Source organism: Platichthys flesus, chromosome 15, assembly GCF_949316205.1.
Source record: "Platichthys flesus chromosome 15, fPlaFle2.1, whole genome shotgun sequence".
NCBI lineage: Eukaryota > Metazoa > Chordata > Actinopteri > Pleuronectiformes > Pleuronectidae > Platichthys > Platichthys flesus.
Window position 1 is genome coordinate 15,501,550 of NC_084959.1, and position 21,720 is coordinate 15,523,269.

General features: G+C 42.0%; 1 protein-coding gene across 9 annotated transcripts in view; it reads left to right on the top strand.

Annotated features, from left to right (window-relative positions):
- The window catches only part of msi2b (musashi RNA-binding protein 2b), a 241,950-nt gene extending 224,889 nt beyond the window's left edge, over positions 1 to 17,061 (top strand). For 4 of the 9 annotated variants that reach the window (XM_062407099.1, XM_062407102.1, XM_062407103.1 and 1 more), the window contains 4 exons: positions 7,457 to 7,636; positions 11,667 to 11,821; positions 15,150 to 15,220; positions 16,673 to 17,061. In XM_062407099.1, the coding sequence (XP_062263083.1) occupies positions 7,457 to 7,636; positions 11,667 to 11,821; positions 15,150 to 15,191 (377 nt within the window). In that variant the 3' untranslated portion in view covers positions 15,192 to 15,220; positions 16,673 to 17,061. Of the gene's footprint in view, positions 1 to 7,456; positions 7,637 to 11,666; positions 11,822 to 15,149; positions 15,221 to 16,669 lie in introns of all 9 variants that reach the window. The other 5 variants (XM_062407104.1, XM_062407105.1, XM_062407106.1 and 2 more) reach the window with 3 other exon arrangements.
- Positions 17,062 to 21,720: the final 4,659 nt, after the last annotated feature.

Genomic DNA, 21,720 nt, shown 5'->3' on the forward strand with positions numbered 1-21,720 from the left:
ATCCGTTGGTCGAATAAAAAGTGTATGAGAAGATGCTCGGTGGATTAATACGTTCAGCGGTCTCTCCTCTCTCCTCTCTATACGGACACAGACAGCTCAGAGGACATAGATTGTTTAGGCTTGACCTTCCTCTCTGTGCATCATCTGGGGACGTTGCTGCATTTCAGGCTTATCTCACAAATTTAATTTGCACCACCCTCGGCTCTAAATCAACTCTGGGATAGAATGTCTAGTGGGATAATTTTGTTGTTTTATTTTTTGCTACATTTTCTTCTTTTAGTGCAGATGAGGGTTTTCGTTGTAAGGGGGAAAAAAGGCTTGTCTATGATGTCAGTGTGGATTCTTTGTGCTTTGACTCCACCTACAGTTCCCATAGAGCACCACATACTGGGCACTTTGTCTTATTTGACCCTTTAAGAGAGAAACAGGGAGGAAACCAGAGAGGTTCATTTGAAAACATTAAAAATGAAGAACGTGCATAGCTTGAATTGAGGTTTTATTTAGCGGAAACATGGTTGTGTAGATGACAGAGTTGTGGGAGTGTGGAAGATGTTTCCCCTCCCTGACAGAAGACTCTTTCACCCTGCTCCCAGTGCTCTACAGGCTGACAGCAGGCTGACGTCCCTCTCAGTGACAGGCCCCTGCTGATGACAAGGTGTATTTTAGTCTTCTCACTGTGGCCTGGCACTTGTGGCAAACTACAGCCCACCCCAGATGCAGCAGTAGTTGTGTATTATAACAGTAAAAGCGACTGAAGATGAAGCCCCTGCAGCACCGTCTCTTCAAGTGTATAACCTGCATATACATGTGTGCTAATTATGTACTTGAGCTGCTAGACAAGATCTTATAGCTCATTGTTCTGTTTAAGAATGAACTTCTCTAGCTGTCTACTGGTTCTTTAGTAGGGTTCTTTCTTTATAACAAAATGCACAAGTTAATAATGTATACGCTTTTAACTGTAATTTCCTTTAAGGAAAGAGCACTGTGTCAAGGCCCTTTCACATAGAAAGTTGTTTGCACTGAATATCTTGGGAAACTCAGACACACACAATATGAACCTTTCCTCCATTGTTCCACTGTGTCTGCCTGGCAGTGTGGTTTCTATTGGAAGCTCGAGTGTTTGTCACAGGGCACAGTTGTTAAAGCTCAACATTCAACATTTGCGGGGAAAAAAAATGTCCTTTGTGTGGTGATTGACATTGAAAAGAATGGATCTCAGAGTCCAGTGGTGTTTCTATCACATCCTATCTTAAAGGGCCTTCAGACTAGGCGACACGTTTTATTTTGGTAAAAGCTGAATCGCCGATGGGTCTTCAGTGTGTATTTAAAGATGGCGAGGTATTTCGATGCCTTGATGGCGACCCAGAAGCCTGTTGGACCTCGACAGCGTCTCTGTGCCTGTTGGTAAGCACATTTGAGAACTCCAGGCTAGAAGTACTACTACTGGAGGGAGTTGAGCGTCACCTGCAGGTAGAGAGGATTTGTCCCACACTTGGCTTAGTGAGGCTGGATCGCAGTTTTGAACCTGATTTGAACCACTGCGGAGTGCCACTGGAGGATGGGGAAAAAAGGGGGGGTGGGGGGGGGGGAGTCACATAATATCAGATGGAGGGTCTGAACATCTGCATAGTTAGGCCAGCAAGGAGGAAATTGCTAATTTGGAGATGACTAATGCATGCACCAGCACCTGGGCTACATTTTGGACAAGAATACTGTGCTGAGCTTCTGCTGTTGATATGACGGATAGACCTGCACAAATTGTTCACAGTTGCCGCGTTAACTGACTCACAGGTTGGATATTTAGTGAACCGAAGGCTAACAGTAGACATTTAAATTCTAATCTCATTCAATGGATGTCCATCTCCTGAAATAGCAAGAGAAGGTCAATGAGTTACCCGTTTTTTTCCGAAGAGTGCTCTTTGTTTTTTGGTTTTAAAGTAGTCGTATGTGAAATCGTCTTTGCAGTAGCGTCGTCAGAGGACAGAGAAATACTCGGGTGATGCAGATGGTTCTGACAGTCCTGGTCCCAGTCTGCGCCGGAGGACTGTTCTCCTCTGAGCTTTCTGCCAAACTCAAATGTCAGTCTCAGATCTCGACTTTACCTGCAATGTGCACACAGCTTGCTTCGAGAGGTCTGGGAGATGGCGGTGTACTGTATGCCCGACATGACTCAGGTGTTCGAAGCTGAAATAGAGTTGTCTGTGGTCAGTGTTGCGCTGAAATTGGAGTGTAAATTGCAGACGTGTCCCGGCCCAGTTTTATTGGGACTCTTGCTGGCCTCCACTAACCCTCAGTTAGTCGTTCTTCTTTGTTTCGTCCTCTCTTTTACTCATCTTCTTTTTTTTCTTCACCAATGAAAAGATGGGAGCGCACGTGAAGAGACATTTCCAAATTAAGATCATTATCAATTCCCTCCCAACAAGCTCTGTGATCTTCAGCAGTGCCCGAGAGGACACCCGGATTGGCTGCGTACACTGAGTTTAATCATTCTGGCTCTTTGCGAGCTCAGGTCCATTTGTCCCAGATGCTAATCTGCAAAGCTCAGCTCTGAGGCCAGAAGCGCTCTACATGTATTCGGTGCGAAATAACATGAGCAGACATGCCAAGCCCATCCTGCTTGTTTTTTTGTTTTTTTGTCTAAGGCCCAGGGAAAGATGTGACACATCGGGGAGGGCAAAGAGTCCCTTTGTGCCTCCACTAGGAAAGTGTTGGCTCTCACAGCTGTGGGTAGCAGATGCTCTAAGGTTACAGGAACAGGCCTTCAGGGACATCACCACTCTGCCCTCCAGGGGCTGCATACATAACACACTCTGCAAGGAAAACTTAGTGACGGCTTCACTGGAGTGAGGTATATTTGTCGTCTTGTGAATTTAGTTATGAAATATTAAATGTGTTGTATAATCTCTGATCAGCAAAGGATTTAGTTTCAGTTGCATTATACATTTATTATGAAGAGACATTATTTCCTTAAATTTGTAATAACATTCACATTGCAAATTGCCGACTTACTTAAATACATATGATAATATTTTTATAACATATAAATTAAATTGAGTAAGATGCAGGGATATTTTGACCATCATTAAGATAACAGTATCTTAGGAGACATTCCTGTGAAAGATAATTCCTCTACTCGCTGTATCTAAATGACCATTAGATACATTTCACACAATCCTGACCAGACTTGTCTGGGGAAAAAAATGTGTTCAGCCAAAAGGGCAGTGCTGTCAGCTCGGAGCCTACTCACGATAGGATAATCTGTGCTGACGGTCGATAACTGCGTGCCCTTTCTCTGTCCCGGCCACACCAGATCCCACACAGGTTAAAATCTGCATTAAAATCATTTAGTGTGGCCTGTGTGGGCTTCCCTGCAGCGAATTAGTGGGCTCCGATCTACTACACTGTTGCACATTGTTTTACCCGTGATTCGGTGTTCAGAATTTGATCCTCCTCTTTAAAACTATCCACAGTCACTTCCCGCCTGGTTTGAAGGTAAATATAAATCAGTAGCGTTGTTGAGGTTGTCCATCACTGGAAAGAAAAAGCAAGACAAGGGAAAAATGAAGAGTAGAAAAAAAAAAAAACATAGGTCTGAGTATGGGTGAGTAAATGCAAGAAGAAATCATCTGTTAAAATTCATTAGCCAAGGTTCTCTGAACACAAAATGACAAGACATTAAATATGTATTATTTATGAAATGTCTGGGCTCTCTGAAAAGGGTGTCTAGTGCTGTTAATTACTCAGCCATTCACTTAGAAAAGATTATTTCAAATGGAAAGTGAAAGCAAGACTAGACCGCAAAAGAGCTGTTAGTTTCTTTCACGCTATTTTTAAATGACATTGGTGAAAATAGAAATTCTAATTATGATGGCTCTAAAATTCAAAGCTAATTTGGGAGGCAGCATGTCAGGTTTATTGACATCTTCTGTAGAGTGATTTGGTTTGATGGCCACCGAGGAATCTCGCTGGCGCCACGGGGGAACGGAGGAACGAGCGCATGAAAAATCACTATACGCGGGAATGAAAATGACTTTTGATAATAGATTTTTATATTCCCAAATTCCCAGGAACCCCTGTACGTCTGAAAAACCACAAGCATCTTCATGTATATCAGAGTCCACTCGTGGATTAAAAGATTTCAAAATAAAGGGCAGTTTGAATATTTTTTACTAGTTTAGCTGCCTAAAAATATACCAATATAGGTTTTTTGTTGTAGTAACTCCCTGTGTTAAGAGCCCTGTCAATCCATTTGAGGTTTTAAGGCTTGCGCTTACTGTTTTGTTAACATTTGGCTCAACGATTGTGCCCTCACACGCGTGTATGTGAATATAACATATACGAATAATCACCAACTTGGTGCAGATCACTGGCAAACTTGCGAAAATATTCCTCACACGCCAAAGTCGCATCCGGCCAGAGAGCGTGACCCTGTATTTTATCATCAGCGTGATTAGTTTTATTTTCCAACCAGTGTGGAAAAAGAGCGGCGGTGCTTTCAAGGTTTGTGGTTCCTCCTTAAAGGCAGTCACCTGGCAAAGTGGGAACGAGCGCGGGGCATTTATCCACTTAAAGAGAGCCACCCCGATGATGTCAGTAACAGATGATTGCAAGACACTCCCCTCTCCATCGCCTCGCAGCCGGCCTGGTCACCGAGGGCAGGGGGGGGGGGGGATGGGGGTAGGGGAGATAATTATCAGTATAAATGAAGCCCTGCGAACGATTCGCACTGCTGGGTCCCCTGATCTAGTCTCCAAGGCAACCTCACCACGCTCATTTGTTTTGTAGATGAGTAATTACATCCAATTAGTGCCCAGTGGAAAAAAGGAGTCCAAGAAAGGCCCATTGTTCTGGATAGATTGTGTGAATATTAATAGTGGGACGGTCTGAGGCGCACTGATATGATCGGTGATACTAATGCAGCTGTGGGCCCACTCTGCCCAGTCTCATCCTGCATAACAGATCAGATAGCCGCTGATGAAAATATATGGCTTTGAGAATATGTGTGTGCAGCACGCTCCTGTCCAGCTGCCTCCGTCTGAACTCGGCCACTTTTCAGCCGGTCACAGCTGCAGACGATGCGACAGCACGCAGCGTCCAAATATTTCTCAAATGTCATTATCTGGCCAAACTTTACGTAACTTCTCGGGTGCATCTCTTGACGTCACCTCAGAAGGAAAAATCCTCATGGTGCCTCTGTGCAGTTGGTATTTTACAGCATATGTCACAGCTCACCAACACCTTGCACTGTCCTCTATGTGGGAGATTTGAAGGGTAAATTCAAAAGTCGAGCAGATTCAGCCCAATTTTAACCTTTTTGCTACTGACTTATTTTGGAATCAGGTTTCTGTGACATTTCAGCCGTCAGAAGTTTAGCTTCACTGTCGTGCAACAAAAAACCACACAAACTGTAGTGAGCTTGTTTTAATATTAATGGAGGGGGGGGGGGTATTTTACATGGGATTCCAAACTGAACAGCTCCGTTTTATGTCGTTCTCAGTTTTTTCTATTGCTTTTCTGCTTCTTACTCTCCATTCACAATAGAGTTGTTCTGAGTAGTGACTGTCTCGTTTTGAAGAAAGTTTGTCGTTAGCTTTCCCATGTTTACATTCTCTACGATCTCCATGTCGTGGGCCGGTCAGTCACGTCGTAAAGTTAGGGCATAAAAGTCGCCGGTTCCAGCCGAGCAGAGGGGCCCCTTTAAAAGTTCGAATGTGTTTTACAACACAGCATCTGCTCAGCTTAATGCGGTTCACTTGTTAACAACCGTATCTCAAATGGAAATATTGTCTCTGTCCCCAATTTCAAAGCTGCACCCACTATTGTTATCAGCTGCTGACACTATTTGGATTGAACCCATATAATACTCACGTTTCACTCGGTGGGGTTAGTCCAGTTAATAATTATAGTAACGATAATTGACATCAGTCTACAGCATGCAAATCAGACACTTGTGCACGTCATCAAACCCCTTTAAAACTACCCGTCTGTCAAGATAACAATGATTACATTTTCGTTTTTATGTCTCAGTCTTATATTGTATGAAAGTGAAATATGTTGAATCACTCCAATAGACAGTAACGCCTGTCACTTTTTACATCGTTCTCAATTTGTGATTTATTTCGAGGGGCTTCTTGTGAATTCCCAGTTACATGGTTTGTGCTATTGTCAAATGTTTTCCCACCATTATAATTATTCCATTGATCCAGTTTTCCACATTAGCAAGGCCAATCGATTTTCGGTGACATTTGTCTAAGTGAAGTAAATGGAATGATTGCTTCTTGAGCTTTGTTCAATGTGTCAGGCATTATGTGACGTACGTGGGAAGCCTGCCATATTTGGAGCCTATAATTTGATGAGTGGGCAGACAGCCCACAAGTGGTGAGATCAGAGTGCTAAAAAGCATTGGCGGGGAGAAACATGGCTGGTGCTTACATTCCATTTGGCAGAAGTGGACTGTCTCACTCTGAATGGGTAGAGGTGAAGTGGCTTGGAATGGCTATTCGCTCCAGGACCCCAAAAAAAAAAACGCACACGCACACACAAACACACAGCAGGGGAAACCCAGCGTGGAAAAGTCGGTGTCACCAATCTCAGCCCCCCCTGCGCAGATTAACGCTGTTATCAAAGAGGTGTGAGAAGGAGCAGTTTCCTTTAATTGCACTCTTTATATGAGCAGCTTGTCACAGATTAAAAGGACAAGCAATAAATGTCAGCACAACTTATGCCGAGTGACATTTTCTAAACTGTTGATAATCCACCATCTGTGTCAAAGGGAGAATTTTCCGAAGATGCCAGTGGGAGACGTGCTCAGATTCCAGAATGCTCGTCATCAATAAACATGAACGTGTCCGTATCTCCGTCACTTAAAAACAAACAAACTCGTCTTCCTCCTTTTGTCAAAAAAGGCTCAAATGAATTATGAATTGGTTTGCTTGTGTTTCTTTTTATTTAAATGACCAAAAACTTAATTTAGGTATTTGTGACTTAAAAGTTAAAAATGACAGATGTGTTAACCTGTGTTGATGATTGATTATAATGATGATAAGAAACACGGGGGGGGGGGGGGGGGTCAAAGCTGTGGCCTCACTATATATTTGATATTTCTGTATATTTAACTGTCTTCTTCTGAGTAGGTTTTGAATGTGGGCCTTCAGGGAGAGATAATGTGTATCAATAATGCCAGGGCCAGTGTATACCACACAGCTGAGCGTTCAAACACAGACCACATGCCAGTGGGGGGGGCCTGGCCACAAGGCCGGAGCTGCTGGGGAGGGAGGGCCAATTAAAGCAGACAAAACACTGAGGATGTAACTTTGATCGGTTTAAGCACCGCTGAGGCTGTGCTGAACAATCTGGACATTGAGTTTTTTGACGATGAAAAAAAGTTTGATTTCCACAATGATGGAGTACCATCCCTCCCCCCTCCCCCCTCCCCACCCTATACTGTATCTCCCAGGCCTGCCCGATTATGGGTTTTACTCTACGCCCAGTGACCAGAGGGGGGGGCCCTGCTCCTTTGCTGACTATGGCTCCCTGGGGCCCCAAGCGGCTCAGATGCTGCACAGTGAGCATGCCACCTCCGCCTGCAACTCCCCCCTCCAGCACCTACACAGCCCGGATCAGTTTAAGAACCAAGGTTTGTATATGCGCATCTATCTCATCCACTCTTTGGAGTTTCTTTCTGTTTGATTCATGACATTATTCCGTGCAGAAATCTTTTTTTATTATTTTGTTAAGGAACCCCCCCCCCCCCCTTGACAAAAAAAAGAACCTATGAAACCGCCTTGCTGACAAAATAGAATTGCATGTTTCTCCTCCTTCTATAGTTTTCTTTTGAAGTAGAACTTTCTGTTTCTTTGTGAAGTTACGTTTCAGCCCCTGCTTGCACATAGGGGACAGACACACACACAGTACAGAATGTAAACCTTCATTTGCATGTGAACAAAATAACCACTGAAGATACCGGAGTTTACAGTGGCCTCGCTGTCAGAGCTCAGGCTCATGTGGATGTTTGAGCAGCGAGTACGTGTGAGAGTGAGTGAAGTGAGAGCTCAAAGCATTTTAAATGTAGAAATGATTGCAGGTGCTATTAGAGTGTGAAATGAGTAGAAATGCTGCACAATGTTCAACACTCAGCAGACATCTCTTTGTTTTTCTTTTGCATATCACAGCCATTACTCTACAACACAAGCACATCTTCATCTCCTTTGCTTTTTCTGATGTTCCTTATGTAATCACAGCTTTCAAGAGCCAAGGTTGAGATTCCACCGACAAGGAAAATATGCTACACGCTGGCATTTTGATAACTTAGCAGTATGTAGAGCATTAAAACAATTGTAAATTCATGCTATTTATCTTTGAGAGCAAAAAGTACTCTCCTGATTTTGAACATACTACAGTGTTATCATGTACTTTTTTTTTCTTTTTTTTTTTTTTATCCTTACATGATCACATTAGTACTGACATGAAGTACCACTAGTTATTATTAAGATGAGAGCAGTGAGCTTCTGGTGTGAGACTCGTGTGGACCTGCCGGGCATGAATCCTACCACAGCCTCCATCTATACTTCACAATGATGGCACATTATAAAACAAAATTTGGACAAATAATAAGAGGGTAAGTGTGGGGCCAATTCTCCCTCGGTTAAAGTGTTTTGCCAGCGGCACCAGGGAAATGTTGGAATTGCCCCCAGACTCTCTTAAGCGCAGCAAACAGCAGAAGAACACAAAGGCAGACTATATAAATAACACACACACATTCAGCTGATCTTCTGCCGGTCTGGAGCAGGCCCGCTGCTTTATTATCTTTGCTGTAACGGTTGTGTAAGTGTGGTAGCACGACAAACACAAAGCACTTCATGATGCTCTTTGCTTCCTGTAGATCTGTTAAGTGGAGTGTGAAGGTTTTTATTTCATACACAGCTGCATGGCAGGGGGGAAGGAATCACAAATTACATCACAGTAAATACACACACACACAAAACGCCATTGTCTCTGTTGATTTTGAGACTTGGTGTGTGGCGTGGTGATTTATAACACATTATAGCTGACATTAGAGTCGAAATGATTCTGTGACACGATTCAGATCAGCCCTGTGTCTTTTTATCAGCAGCACACTGCCTATGATTGTTCTGTAATTTTATATTTTTTAGGATAAAGAGTAAGTCGCTCAGGTGACGCATGGCTGCTTTTTTGTTTTGAGTCTCGTTTGGATGGTAGAGCACAGGTTTGTCTTGCCTGAGAGGACACGTTCAAATCCTGAGTGAGTCCACACAGTCTGATTTTGTTCTTTTTGTTAGTGGACTACACTTTATATTTGAAGCCAGACTCAACCGCAATTGCAGTTGTGGATCTAGGATTTTTTTAAATCAGGGGCCGTAAAGCAGGGGGCAACTATTTACACAGGGGGGGCCATTATATGTCCAACATCCATTCAAAATAACTGATTCTGTTAGGTTCCATTTAAGTCATTCCTTATTGTGAGCTCTACAGCTTTGAGCAAAGCAGCACATCATTGAATATATTTTAAAAATTGTTCCATTGTGCTCATCAACAAAATTCATCACAGATTTGCATATTTATTATTTGTATTGTAAGTAAGGGACTAGTTTGACAGGACAGGGAGAAAAGGATAGTGTCCGACTGCAGTTTGATGAATCTCATTGAGCAGATGCTTTGTGAACAGTGGATCAACAGGGAGAAACACGGAGTCGGGCGATGTACCGCACAATGTCTCTGTATCAAAACGTTAATACACACATGAAAGGATGGATGGATGGATAGATAGATAGATACGTATAAAGATGGATGGGTAGATAGGTAGACAGATGGTCCAATAGGTAGGTAGGAGGATTGTTGGTTAGATGGATGGACAGATGGATACAGAGGTAGGCAGATAGATGGATGAATAGGTAGGTAGAAAGATGGATATGTGGATAGGTAGATGGATAGGTAGGTAGAAAGATTGATGGGTGGATAGGTAGATGGATAGGTAGGTAGAAAGATTGATGGGTGGATAGGTAGATGGATAGTTAGGTAGAAAGATTGATGGGTGGATAGGTAGGTAGAAAGATGGATGGGTGGAGCCTACTCTGAACTGAACAACCATCTAACCTTCTGAACTTCTCCTCAATGCAAACCAGTGCAGCCCAAAAACCAAAATGTAAAAAAGCAGTTTCACAGTCAAGCCACCTGTTAATAAAACTCACCAGTCACAGGATGCAAGGATTCCCGTTTCGACTACAAAGATCCTTAATTATATGATGGTCCAGCCGCCAGGGGTCTGTGCAGGAGAGATAAGAGAGGTAGCTGCTCACTGTTTAAAGTCCTCACAGTTGAACAGCAGTGTCACCTCCTCCAGATGTGTGTTTAGTGAGAGGACTTCTGTTTAATCAAGTGCTACACGTGGGTTTATATCTACAGTATGTCTTTACAGGAGCCCCTGCTAGACTTACCCTGTGTCATACTGCCTCCATAAATTGAGCAGTCACATGTTAAACATGTTTACGGTGATACACTTTGTTTACTGCCTGTGCACCGGCATCCACACTCTGTTTCGACTGTGTCTCTGTATCTCGTCCTACACAGTCTTCCTCTCAGGCATCACAGGGTTCATGAGCACATACACGCACAAGATGGAGCTTTTTTCTGTGGATGCAACATTTTTCTTTTTAATGCAGCTGTACAGTTTTTTTTTTTTTACAGTCTGTCTGTGAATAAGGGTGAAATGGGGGGTTATGCGATGCTGACAGCGGAGGAGATTGCTGTTAAGAGATCATTGCATTTTTCTTTCTCCCCGACAGTTTTTTTCTTCCCGTATTGCCGGCGTTATTGGCCTTTAGTAGGCATCTGGATTTTCAAAAGGCATTTTATTAGTCAGAGTTTCTCTTACTCACAGGGCAAAGGTGGGAAGTCATGTACAGTATTTCTTTTTTATCCCCCCCCTGAGTTTGGGGCTGCGGATGAACTCGGGTCAGGCTTTTTTTTTTATCCCCGCCCTGATGCCTCCTGCTCCTCTCGTCTCAGCCACCTCTTTTGCTTTATGTCAACGTTACTTCAGCCGACTGAACGAGCTGAAACGCACGGCTGGAAGTGTCGGGACTATTTAGAAAGATCCCGACTGGTGTCTCTGAATCAGTTCGTACAGAAAGTAGAAAGTAGCGTGACGTGATTCAGATGTCTGGGTTCAAAATGCTCAAGTCAAATCCAAACTCAGTAATAAGTTGCTCCTCTTATTAAACGGACAGTGTTGTTTTACAAGAACTCCTTCACATTATGCATGGCAACATTTCAGTGCAACCTTACTAGATTCTTAGCATGGTTAGAGTATTTCTAGCAACGTGCTTGTTTTGTGTTGTGCATGCTTATACAAAGTGAATGTTACTCCTCTGCATAAAACACACAGCATGTAGAGTATACGCAGAATATCATCCTGGATTCACCCTTAGCTTTGCTTGTTCAAAGTTCACCTTGCATCAATCTAAAGGAAATTGAATTTGGAACTTTAACCCCTGAAATTCAAACTTTAGGTCCTTGGACACCAAACATGAATCCAGTGATGTGTTCTTTTGATTTAACAACAAGTCAATTTGAGTCATAAGAACTGTGCTGATGGTTGTTGATGTGTGTTTCTGAGCTGCTCCGCTCCCTGTTGTGTTTGTATGCAGGCGCCAACCCGTCCAGGCCCGGAGGTTTTCCTGGTGCTAACAGCCCAGGGCCCGTGGCCGACCTGTACGGACCTGGCAGCCAGGACTCAGCTGTGGGCAACTACATCAGTGCTGCTAGCCCTCAGCCTGGCTCTGGGTTTGGCCCCAGCATCACCGTGAGTACTCTGACGTTCAACTGACTGCAGCTTTGAGACCAGTTGCTGCCTCTGTGTCAGAATACCAGCACTAAAATTAGACACTAAGCCAATGCGCCCTCCCTGTGATTCTGTAAACTAGATATTTATCACAAAGGGAAGACTTAACTAATTCTTCTGCCGCTGAAGTTATTAATATAACCGCCAGCTGCTTCCTACCAAACATCCTAAATCCAAAGCAACCATTTATTAAAGCCTCAGTCACTGGACTGTCACTGGAGGTCCTGAAAGCATTTTGTACACCAGGCCTGGCTCCCAAAGTTATCTGTGTCAAATGCAAATCTTTATTCCCCTCAGCAGTTGCACGTATGACCTCACTTCAGACCCCGGGTCACCTTCCAAGAACAAATTTCCGTTATTTTTAGAAACCCCAGCTGTCCCAGCGTTTGAGTTTGATCTGTCACCAGGACAAAGTGTATAAGCAGGTTTCGTCTCTCCCACTGTCCTTGCTCGGGTTCAGTCGCTCAGCCGGGCGCTGCTGCACTTTAACTCCTGCTGATCAGCTAGCTGCCGGTTGCCATGTCAACTCATGTGTAAGACTGGCTGGGCTGGCGGAGGAGACGATAGGACAGAGGTGTCCTCGGTCTGCAGATGTCTGGCTTCTCTTGGATGAGCAGCAACCTGTTCAGAATCCCTCCTCTTGTTCCTGACAAAGACGCTGGCACATCTGTGACTGTAAACCACAGTGTTTGAGGGAGATCATCCTAAAGCCAGTAAAAACATCTGAGCTGATAACAGTGATTCTGAGGAGGACGTTTACCCACTTTCTACCACTTAGATAACAGCTGCGTCTCAATTCAGGGGCTGCATCCTTCGGAGGCTGCGTGTGAAGACCGATTGAGTCGCAGCGGCATGAGTACACTGTCTCATTCCAACGTCTCCTTGGGATGCAGCAGACTGACGCCTCCCTCCCTCCCTGAGGAGCTCGTTCCAACCTATCCCAGGATTCATTGCGCTTCGGTGACAAACGTCTTTTCAAAGAGTTAAAGCTGCTGACAACAGCTGAGGCTCAATGGGACAGCAAATTGTGCACATTAAAAACAAAACGAGAACACAAAAAAACGTTCTGATGATGTGCAACTCCAGTTCTGTTGCTATAAGACAACAATAAGATCATGAAAATCCTCCAGACCAGACTCTCTGATTTCGGTTCGCCCTTTGCGTTCTTCGTGGACACCAGGAGCACAATCCTTCATGGGTTGTGTAGCCTGCGTCGTCAAAAGGAGGAGGCCCTTGAATTGGGACACAGCCAATGAAGCTTCAGAATTAAATATGGCTGCCCCCCTCTAACTTTCCCAGAAAGCATTTCCCAACATAGGATTAGGTAAAGAAGTCACGAGGCCCCTTCTCCATCTCATCTCAGTGACACCATTGTTTTCCAAAGTTGATACAGTCCATTTAAATGTTTCTAATCTATCGGTAACAGATCTGCATCGTGAACTTTTCTATCTATCTGATATCTATCTGAAATCTCAAATGCAGCTGAGGGAAGTGTCTACGAACCGACTTCATCCAGTCGGACCAAGACATTCAAACGATAGCATCTCGATACAGTCAAATAGATAAGCCCGACTTAGCCAGTGATCCACACATTTAAACATGTTTAGAGCCTTGTATTATTAATGAAGGGACGGACAAGGCTCACAGTCCCCAAAGTAAGACTTAATCAAACCATTTTTCTTAGTTAGCTCATGCTGCATAATTAATTTACAATTGAGGTCCGTGGCTCCTAGAAAGCTGCAGCAGGGCCAGGCTCTTTGATTCACTGTGAGGTTTCTTGAGGCATGTTAGGAAGGAAGCACTGAAAGCGTCCACTTCACTTGCTTGAATTAGAATTGCAAATAACGTACATGTTGAATTCTCTAAGTTGATTTGTCATGTTTATCGTGTTGAATGGCTTTTGTTGTGCTTTTATGTAAATTTGCATCTGTCATGGAAGCTGCGCCACAAAGTTTTGTGCTTTAGGGAGATATACGATTTTTTCACAGCACAGTGATTCAGTGGGAGAAATTGTAACAGTTGAGCCAGGATGAAATGAACGTGTGATAATGTCACTGGGAGCAAAAGATATAAAGCGCATGATAAGGCGACATAGTTCACCTTAAATCTAGAAAGTATGTGTAATTGATTTATGACAAACACACAAACCAGCAGCTTAACAGAAAAAATACATTTTATTGGTTTCTTTTTGCTTCCAAAGCCTCCCTCATTAATTGTTTTAGGTCCACTGGCTATCTGCCATAATCTGTTGGTCGCAGTGTAGGAAGCAAAATATTTGTTATGAAAGAGCAGCCGGGCTCATTTCCAAAGCAGATTTAGCAGCAGATAGTTTACAGATGGAAATGAGGCGATATGTTGCCATTATTTCTTATTTGTTGCAACAGGTTCTAACCTCGATTTAATGCTGATTTGGAAAATGTAGGAACAAGTCTTTTAATGCTGCACATTTCAAAAAGGCCCCTTTACCTTAAATCTAATTAATGAAACGACATATAATGAATTTAGGCCTCGTACTCGAGGACAGCTTTGAGATTCTCTCCCCGAATTTAAAATGTGCCTGCGCCCCTTCGGATGGCAGCAAAGCAGAGAGGCCGACGCGGCGAGTCCTCTGACCTCCCGGCCCTTGGCGAGATGATCTCTCGGTTCAGAAAATTCAAACAGAAAATGATTCAGAACTAAAATGCGCCTTCTGATTCATTACCTCACCGAGGATGCCGCTGAAGTGTAAACCCGTGAACATCCTCAAATGCCACGACCTCACGTGATCTGTCCCTCGACCTCATGCTCCTGTTAATCCCTGTAGGCAACATCTGATGAGCTACTTATACCAGGCGATTGTAGAGCAGTTGGTAGAGTGAGGTGATGGAGGCAGTTGAAGTCTCTTTCTACTGATGTGTGTGAATTTAAGAGTTCCTGCAGAGCCATCAGTGTTACAGGGCTCTATGATCATGCATGCTTCAGAACACATTCATGAATGGGGATTGCGTGTAATGTTATCTCCTCCTTCACATATTTTTAACTATTTTCCCACTGAGAATTTTGTAACCTGAGAACTACATTGTCATGAATAGAAATGTGTGTGTGTGTATCGCTGCGGGCACTCTTTCCCCCGAACCTGTGTAATAATACGTTTATATAGAGATGAAACTGCTCTCCTGCTCTGTTGCTCAACATGATCCAGCTGAATCTAAAGGTTGCCAGCTGTAAAACATAAATCAAAGTTGATGTGATACTCACTTTTCTCTCCTTGAAATGCATACTGACAAAAGCACTAACTGTACACTTTTAGGGCCCGTTGATTGCAACAGCTTTTACAAATGGATACCATTGAACAGGTGGCGGGTTGCCATCTCATCAGAGGTATTGCATTTTATTTACTGTGCATTTCTCTCCTCTTTCCCTCTCTAATGTGTGTTCATCCCATTATTCATTGTTTACTCGCTTCCCTCAGAACGACAGAGCTGGTGGTAAAGTGGGAGGGTGACTGGCGGTTTATCTCCTCACAAATCAAGAGGCCTCCGATCTGTTTGTTTCCCTCAACACAAGAGGAAATAAAAAGAAAGCAGAAAGGATCATTGATCGCTCAAATTTAAATCTTATGAGGCTCTTTGTTGAAGTTTGTCACACTCACACGTGTACGACCAGCTCTGCAGTGTTTAATTCTCGTTTCTTGTTAACGTTCGGAAATGTTTACATCACAAACGCCATAGACTGTAAAGATGGACGACACGCCTCCTCTTCCAAGCCCAAATATTCGGGACATGAACGCCACCAGCATGCGTACTTGGAGAAAGAATCTGACCAGTAACGACTGGGTAACAAAGTTCAGCAGATACATTTGCTCGACCAATCACGAGCCAGTCTTAGCTGTCAATCACAATATTTGATTCAGTTTTTATAGCATCTAATAACTAATTAACATAGTGGGAACTTAAACAAACATCAGGAACTACATTAAATTATACAAGCATTTATTTGACTTTTTAATTCGGTCCATGTCCCTCCACATGGAGGAGGTGGGGTTTATGACCTATACTGCAGCCAGCCACCAGGTGGCAGTCAGGAGATTTTGGCTCTTTTTTGGGTCATGTCGTCTATCTTTTGATATATATATATATATCTATATACTTACACATGCTTTACCATGACACTTGGAGCGGTTTATGTTATTATGTAACATTCCCGTTCATACTGTTTTTGGCATCTGCTCTTTTTGTTCCAAAGACAGTAATCGATCACCTGTAGAATAAAAAATATTTTTAAATATCTTTTACTGATAAGTCAGTGACGTTAAATATTTCCCAAACACCAACTGTCTCTGAGCAAATGATTATTTGACTTGATTAAATGTCTCTTTTGCCATCGCTTTACATCCTCACTCCTAACATTGTCCCTCATTAATAACAGAACCACCATCACCCATAAAAAACCCAGTTCAGGTGGTATCAAGCTTTTTGTCTGCTTCCGGCTATTTATTGTAGCATCTATGTGTTATATGTGTTGAATTAATTTGTGCACATGTGTGCTTATTGTATTATTTCCAGCTGAGCCCCACAGCTTCTGTAGGACTCCACAGTAGCAGAACATGTATGAACACGATCGCTATAGTAACAAGCGGCCGATCTAAAGAAGTGTAGACATTTCAAAATGTGAACACACTGTAAACGGGGGCCTTTAGCCAAGTCCACAGATTTCTATTGTTAATTGTCTCAGCGAATCCTACCGAGTTTTTCTTTGTTAGGAATGAAACTAATGTCAACGAGCTGTTCCTAATCCTGTTGCTGTTGCTGTTTGCTCTCTGTCGTCCAGCAGAGTATATCTGGTGGCCCGGGAAAGACAGGACGAAGTTTCTAATTGGCTTTGTGTGCAGGTGACGCTAATCCAACTTCAAGCACTACGCTGTCACCCAGGAGAAAAAGATCGAAAGTGGGAAACCATACGAAGAAGAAAAGAAAAACGTTAGTCATCTCAGAAAAATAACAACTGCTGTACTATAATCCAAACCTCCTATAACTTTACGACCTGGTTTGGTGTGATGTTTCACGTCAATCTCATTCACCTGTTTCCTCCCTCTGTTTTAGCGTTCTGTTTTTTGATTAGTTTTTAGAGAGTCATTTTAGTTCGACCTTGATTTTGTGTCATTTTATTTGATCTCCTGGTATCTTTGTGTAAATGAATTTTGTTTGAAGTGATGGCGGGGGGCGGTGGGCGGTGGGCGGGGGGGGTCATAGCCAAGACTATCTGCAAGTCATGTCTTCATCTTTGTATGGGTCGGTGTAAAAGGAAAACGATGGGATGTTCCTTTCAGTCTTCCCGCAAAAAAAGAAGCTTGGGGAAAGACGTGGAGACAAAAAAAAAAATCAATTTGAAGGAAACTTTAAAGAAGGTATCTAAGTAATAAATCTTAGTAGCTGTTTTATTTCTTGTGATGTCTCATTGTTAACCATAATTACCTATTTTTGGGCAATACAAAGAGGACTCCAATATTTTTATGGTCCTTTTTTATAAGTGTTGTTTTCGTTGTTTAGAAATATATATATATGCTATAACAAATTTCATATAACTACATTGTGAATTCAAACTTGAGAAAAAGAAATGTAGCTGTACATATTATTCCAGTCACTGCATATAACCAACTCAGTGAGAGAATAGCATATTTTTGTGATGGTGTGTCAAAAAGAACATGTTATAGCGTGTGAATAGAAGACAAAGCTGTAAACAGTTACTATTATACGTTTTGTTTGGTTTTTGTTCCTGCTGGAGAGACGGCGGCGTCACGACCCCACGAGACAAACAGACACACACACACACCTGCTCTGTAAATACTGAAGCCGAACCATTTTACAAAGTGTCATACCAGCAAATTTACACATCGGCGAGTTGAGAGTTAACACGGTTTTAAGAAATAAATAAGAAAAAAAAAAGACAGGAGCCTGATGTTTTTGTCGAACTGTCAGGATATCAGTATCATTTCAAAGAGAGAGAGAGAGAGAGAGAAGAAAAACAGACGATTAAATCCAAAGCACACTGTACTTAGATGTGATGATTAGAACTTGAACCAGGCATTTTCCAGTGCTCGGTGCATCCCGACACTTTTATACTCCTGCTAGGAACTTGTTGGTCGTACGTTATTGTTTGTCTCATCCTGCTCGTTCCTGATTCACGCGTTTTATTTAACTTTTCAGGAACCCAATATCCTGGGCTCTGTGCGAGAGCCTCGATGTGATTGCTGAATCGGTTCCTTTTGTTTTTGTTGGAAAGAATTAGGAAGGTAAACGTTTTGATACCATACCTCAGCCTTCGTGAGTTCTCTCGTGGAATCATTGGCAGGTTTAATTTATTCTATATATGTGGCGAGACAGATGAAAACACTGAACGGTAATAAAGTGAGTAATCATTGCACTGTGAGTAGTGAAGTACAGGTCATTTTCCTATTTGCACATGTATATGTTGGCTTTTTAACGAAAAGAAAAAGCGGCCCTGTGCTTTGGGATAGTATGAAGGAGTTTTGGGGGTTAACGTGTTCTCGACTCGACAAAAACGCTTCAGGTTAAGTTCTGGGGTGAGTTAACAGCTTGGGAAATAGTAACTGATATGTTGCAGTGTACATTTCTTTCTATATAAATAGACCCATGCATCATCTGAAGATATTTATACAGGGTCGATTAGTGACACTGAATTATTCGCTCTCTGCCGCTGCACCAGCTTTTACACAGAACGCGTGGCTAATGATTTCTGCTGATTTAGTAGTAATACGCTCCGGTCCGGTTTTCAGCGTCATTGAACCGAACGAATGGTGTGTGCTCTGAAAAAAGAACTTTACCTGCTGCAGACGTGTTTGTTGTTTTCATTTCTACCCACTTGTCTCATTTCTTATTGATTTCAAAACAACCAGGTAAAGAAATATGCTGGATACTTACTAAAGTTTAAAAGAAAAAAAAAAAGATATGGAGGTGTGATCAAGTAATAATAATATAAAGAGTAAAGATTTAAAAAAAAAAAACTTGTAATGTTCAAATGTAAAAGAAAATAAGAAATACAAAACTATACAAAAAAAAAGAAAGATGCTTCTTTGCTGATTTCAAGTTTAATCAGAGTTTTATTGATACTTTGTGGTTTATATATGAATAATTGTAATATACTATTAAAATGTACTGTGCATCCATTGCTTTCTCTCTTTCCATTCACCATCCTCAGAGATCCTGCTCTCTTTTGTTGATCATCCATGTATTTCATTAGTGTGTGAAGAGCTCACAGTTAACTTGTAAACAGAGTGCTGTCTTTGATACCAGTGTAGTGCTCTTTGTTGTTCTCCCTTTGCTCTACCTCTCCTTTCTCTCACATTTACCCCTCTCTCCCTCTCGCGCTCTTTTTCTATCTCCTGTAATTACAAACGTAGATGTTATATAGGACTCATTAATATAATACTTGTAGTGATTAGTGGATTTAGGACCAGTCAAGGTAGACCTTTCTCTAAATGATCATGTTATTCTGAGATTTGCAGACATTTATTTTGATAGAGGTTCATTGTAATTTATTCCCTGTATGATTATTTTCTTTGGGTTTGTTTTTTTTGCCACGCTCACATGGTTTCAGCTAACCAAAGCTCTCATGGATGGACAAATAGAGAAGCCGTTGCTCTAAGATGGAATTGTACACAAGGCATTATTTGGATCCCCACCCTTGAATGTTTTAAAAGGGGGTGTGCCATACTACCTTAAATCCTAACGCTAGATATGCAAAACTTTAACTTTTGATTCTTGGACACAGGCTATAATCTTGGGGACAATGTTAAAAACAAAGCTTATTTTATATATTTTATAGAATAACACCAACAGTCATGTTATCAGCCTCAGTGCTGTTTCACTGACCGACGCTATCTTTTAACTTTTACTACATTACGGAAATTAACCAGACGCCTCGGGCATAGTTATTTTTAAATAATATCGTTCTGTCTCTTATTTCTCTCAAAACTTCTATTATTTGAATTGTTTTAATCTCTGGGAGCTAGTGTCTGTCGTTCACACATATTGACTTAAGATGAGGCATTAGTGTAAAAATAAGAAATGACTCCATTAAACAGAACCCCTCTAAAGGAGCAGGTGCTGAAGGACGGGGTGTGTATCTGGCCTGATTAATTGCTGGTTAAATTCCCGTCCTGACTCTGGACCAGCGCCCTAAAGCTGTGAGTCACTGCCAAATTGAAGCAGAAAAGAAAATATTAAAACTCAAATTTAAATGCTTGACATTTCCTCAGAAACCCTGTCAGAGGATGTCCATATTTCAGACCTGTTAGATCTACACAAGCCTCTGTGTTTCAGGCATAAACAAACCAATTATAAAGCCAATTCGCTCCCGAGCTCAAGCTGTGTGCACACTCCAGTCGAGTACAATTTCAATTAAACACAATTTAGCTTTTGTATCAGTTATTTTATTCACCTCATGTGGTTTTAAATTGAATGCTACACACATTACGTTAATAAATAAGATTAATGTCTGTTCTTTCTCCTCATCTAATATTGACTGTCAGGTTACATACAGTATGTACAGTAATCAATGACATTAGTAGACAAATGGCCCCACTGAAAAGAAGCGAGTATACGTGACGCTGCGTTATTGATTTTAACAATTCAAATAATATTCAACTTTATTGTAAAATGTGTTTGCCCAAAAAGTAATGAGAACGGATTTAATCAAAAAGACATTCCAAGTATGAATGTTTATCTTCTCCTTAATTACACATGATGGTATAACATTTATTAATAGTAATCAATAATGAATGAGTACTAGTTAAAGTTTGAAAATAATAGAAAGTGTTCCTCCATTGTCCCTTACATTTTAAATTCAAACCAGTGCAAGAAGTTCGTTAGGAGCCTTTTCATCTGAAAACCAAAAGCCGGAGCAAAAGTAAAAACCGTGTTACTATGTGTGTTTTCTCCGTACCAGCAGAAAGTGTCTTTTATTGGACTTTAATCAAACAAATTTACTGGAAAAGAAAACCAAACTTGAATTGGCCGATCTTTCCCCCCATCCAGTGATATTTTCAAAAAGGCCTGTTGTGTGTTTTGTGATCCTGTAGCTTGGACTTTAAGGTAGCATGGCTCCGTTGCTGTAATTTTCCTTTTAATCTCAAACTGACAGCAGTTTACAGCTGATGAATGTTACACATCTTAGTAGACTAGCGAATCCATTTGGGGAGAGGGGAGGGTCGTGGTTTAAGAAAAAAAAGAAAACAATAATCAAAAAAGAAAAAGAGTCAACCTGGAAGGCGTTGACATTTGTAGTGTACTACCGTATCCATTTAAACTTGAATCTCGAGGCAAGTGCTAGGCAATGGCCAAACAATTTCTCCCATCATCCTTTGTGTGTGTGTGTGTGTGTGGAGGGGAGGGGGATCCCGCCCTGAAACCACACACACAAACACACTAACACACACACACACACTTCTGAGATTTCTGTCGTCTTGGACCCACATCTGTCTTTCATTATGAATATGAACAACTGTCTCCCTGAAAGCTGGGACGTCACACGAGGACTGTTAGAGTCTCTAATGAATCAGACTTTGACTGCCCCGTTGAATGTTACTGAGTATTTATACCCCAGGGGGGGGAAAGAGGCTCATTCATAGTGGTGCTAATGGTTTTCAAAACCAGACAATGTGCCCCTATCTCTACAAGATACTGGATACTGTCCCAGTGACCACAAAGTTAGTCTCCCAGTCCGCAAAGTGACTCTCCACCAACAACACCATGTATAGTGTGGGTCCCTGACAGAGAAGAGAAGTATTCATGTTCACATTGAACTTTCAAGGTGACAGAAATAACACAAGTTCCACTGTGTCGTCGTGTCTTAGGGTGAAT